The sequence below is a fragment of the Morone saxatilis genome, unplaced genomic scaffold (assembly GCF_004916995.1).
Source record: "Morone saxatilis isolate NCDOM2014 unplaced genomic scaffold, NCSU_SB_2.0 Contig14, whole genome shotgun sequence".
Lineage (NCBI taxonomy): Eukaryota > Metazoa > Chordata > Actinopteri > Moronidae > Morone > Morone saxatilis.
Window position 1 is genome coordinate 22,856,291 of NW_023339696.1, and position 3,145 is coordinate 22,859,435.

General features: G+C 44.8%; 1 protein-coding gene across 1 annotated transcript; it reads left to right on the forward strand.

Annotated features, from left to right (window-relative positions):
- The first annotated feature begins 1,147 nt into the window (after window positions 1-1,147).
- On the forward strand, window positions 1,148-3,070 carry LOC118323418 (eukaryotic translation initiation factor 1b). The gene is made up of 4 exons (XM_035655381.1): window positions 1,148-1,346; window positions 2,159-2,322; window positions 2,408-2,509; window positions 2,594-3,070. Exons 1-4 carry the CDS (start codon window positions 1,316-1,318, stop codon window positions 2,636-2,638), a joined length of 342 nt encoding a protein of 113 aa, XP_035511274.1. The 5' UTR covers window positions 1,148-1,315; the 3' UTR covers window positions 2,639-3,070.
- The last annotated feature ends 75 nt before the right edge of the window (window positions 3,071-3,145 follow it).

The window sequence follows — 3,145 nt, forward strand, 5'->3', positions numbered from 1 at the left end:
CTCTTATTTTCTGTTTCTATAACAGCTTCTACTTAGTGTGGCATCATTGAAGTCTATATAATGTTATATTAATTCATAAAGTTATAATTCCTTTAAGAAAACAAAATAACGGTAAGATAAGAGGAGATGTTGCTTTATTGATCCACTAAATGTGGCAGAGCAGCACAGGGGAATGTAGTGCAAAGATAAAATACAATCAAATATAATAAAGTGTAATACGATAAGCCTGTGTATAACTGTAATGTGAAGTATTGTGTTAGTGATACGGAAGCCTATTGCATTCACTTGAAAACAAAAACAAAAAGTCCGGTGTTTCTGAGTAATTTATTTTTTGGTTTGTTTTTTTGAAAAAACTTTTCTGTTTTTCTGACTTATTTTTTTCTGTTTTCAGAGTATTTTTTTTCTGAATTATGGAGATACTTTGAACTCCTGTGAGAACCTCCAACCTGCAGTGACTCCATGGACCTATGGTGACTCCTGCCCGCACATACATGCCCCATCTTCAACTATCTACCTCAGGTGTCCTTGCGTAGAGTCGACACACCCCTTCAATGAAAAAAAATAATACCATCTATATGACTTAAAGACAGGACTATCTCCCAGTGTCTTAAACCCAGATCAAAGTAAAACTTGATTGAACTAAACAAGCCGGTCATGTTTGTTTCCGTTAAATCGAGCTCTCAATAAAGGAATGAATGCGTTTATTGTTTCAAATGCTCTCTAAACTCAGAACAAAAATTAGTCTGAAAATCAGAAAAAAGAAAAAACTCAGAAAATCCCAAAAAATTTGTCTGAAAAACAGAAATAATAACTCAGAAAAACAAACCAAAAAATATTTACTCCGAAATACAAACAAAAAAATATTTTTTTAAGTGAATGCTTTAGGCTTCCGTACATAAGAAAGAAATAAAAACAACATAACAATAAATAAAAATAAATACACAGTAATAATAAATATAAGAAGACAACAATTAAACTACTTCCGGAAATGTTTTTTTGGCCATTTTCTAAGGCGTCTACGCGATGACGTCAGCTTTCCAGTAAAGTTGAGCAACAATAGGGCGTGGCGCCGCCGGCCGGGGGGACTCACGTCATCACGCGCTGACGACACTTTCGGGGCGGGGCTATAAAGGCTTGTTTTCCAACCGTACGAGGCTCGAGGAGCTCCATTTTGTGAGAGCCGTTGAAGCAGAGCGAGATTCCCGCCTCCGTGAATCAGCCGAAAAAACCTCAAACGACACAAAAAAAGGGTCAAAGTCAGCCGACGAACAGCTCTAACCAAGTTATCATCCGAAAGGAAAGCAAATCTTATCGTATGTCCGGTATCCAGAACCTCCAATCTTTTGGTGAGTTGTTTTTAATTAATTTTATTTTTCATTAAATCGAACTGAAACTGCAGACGAGGTGGGGGAAGGGCGCCGCTAGCGAGGCTAACGGTCGCTTCTCCCCTAACGACGACGTTTTGTGGGTTTTAAACCAGAGTTGGACGATTTATAACGACGCCTCTCCTTCTAAGTAACCACTTTAACGCCAATCTGTGGCTCTCGGGTGAATTTCTGTCGTCTCAAACGGACAGTCTGGGCCTGTAGGTTTTATTCACGTAGCAGGCCCGCTAACAGTAAAACGGCCGCCATTACACCGACATCTTCCTGTTAACGCGATCTAAACGTTTAACGGTAAATTCTCTCCGTTAAACCGGATTCTGAGCGGTGGCTCGCGCAGTATGAACAGAACTCACAGTGTCACGACAGCTGTTGTTGTTTATTTTTGTGTTTTTTTTTGACTTCCAGGCCGCGCCGCCCGGTTAGCATCGGGGAGCTAACGCTGCTAATAAGCTGTTAAGCTGTATATTTAGCCCGTGCGCATGCGCAGTGTGTCTGAAATATGACCCCTTTCTAACGACAACAGGAGGAAGATGGAGGTCGCATAAACACGGACGGGACGGGGCGATTTATTCATGAAAACACGTTTAATACGCAGGAACAGTCAGAGTGCTGCAGTGGAGTTAAACACAGAACATTTTGGGATGTGAAACGAGATTAAAGCGAAGAGCGGAACAGTGATTTAATGACGTGAAAAGCTCATTACGGTCTTGTGTTCGCAGTAGCGGGTTTAAGTGAGTTGTGTTTACGGTGTTTTGTCCCCCTTCCTCCTGCAGACCCCTTTGCTGATGCAACTAAGGGTGATGACCGCCTCCCAGCCGGGACTGAGGACTACATCCACATAAGAATCCAACAGCGGAACGGCAGGAAGACCCTCACCACTGTTCAGGGCATCGCCGCCGACTATGACAAGAAGAAGCTAGTCAAGGCCTTCAAGAAGGTATTCCCCGGAGCGCTTTAACTCCGAATATATCTGTTGTTCTGCGTCTTCTGCTTCTTAACTCGTCTGTTTTTTGACCCAACAGAAATTTGCGTGCAATGGGACAGTGATTGAGCACCCAGAGTATGGTGAAGTGATCCAGCTTCAGGGAGACCAGCGTAAGAATATCTGCCAGTTCATCATGGAGGTGGGTGTCGCCGCAGCAGCTCTGCTCCCGTTTGTATCACGCGTGAGGTCGTCTTCATTAACCGATCCCTTTGTTCTCTCGTAGGTTGACCTGGCCAAGGAGGAGCAGCTCAAAGTCCACGGCTTCTAGAAGCTGCTAGCTCTCCCCCCTTCTCTCCTAGAAGGCCATTAAACGACCCCCAACCCTCTCCTCCTCCTCCTCCCCCCTCCTATGTGCTGCTGTTGCTCTCTCTCTCCCCCCTCGCAGCCCCACCGGCTCCTCTTAGCTAACACGTGAATTACCTCTGACAAACATGGGACTCTGTAACACCGTCGCCCCCCTCCGACACCAGGGGGCAGGCTCGCTCTCTCAAAGACGCACCACCGCAGCTCCACACAACATCAGGGACGAGTGGTGACGACCCGGCCACACACACCTCCTCCTCCTCCTCCCTCTTCGTCCCCTCGTTTATTTCCTTTTTTAATTTTCTTTTTAGGTTCTCGTGCCGCGACGAGGCACCGTTTCATGTAACTTTTTTGTTTTGTACTTAAAGGTGTTTCAATAAAATGATGAGTGTCCATATGTTGGAGTGAAGTGGTGTCATGGGGGATGTGGGGGGGGCGGGGGGAGAACAAAGGCTGCAGTGGGAGGAGTGGG

Excerpts from the sequence above, each read along its gene's own strand:
- LOC118323418 (XM_035655381.1), top strand. The coding sequence starts at position 1,316 with ATGTCCGGTATCCAGAACCTCCAATCTTTTG. Across the intron at positions 1,347-2,158 it reads CCAGAACCTCCAATCTTTTG|ACCCCTTTGCTGATGCAACT; the intron begins GTGAGTTGTTTT and ends TTCCTCCTGCAG. Across the intron at positions 2,323-2,407 it reads TAGTCAAGGCCTTCAAGAAG|AAATTTGCGTGCAATGGGAC; the intron begins GTATTCCCCGGA and ends TTGACCCAACAG.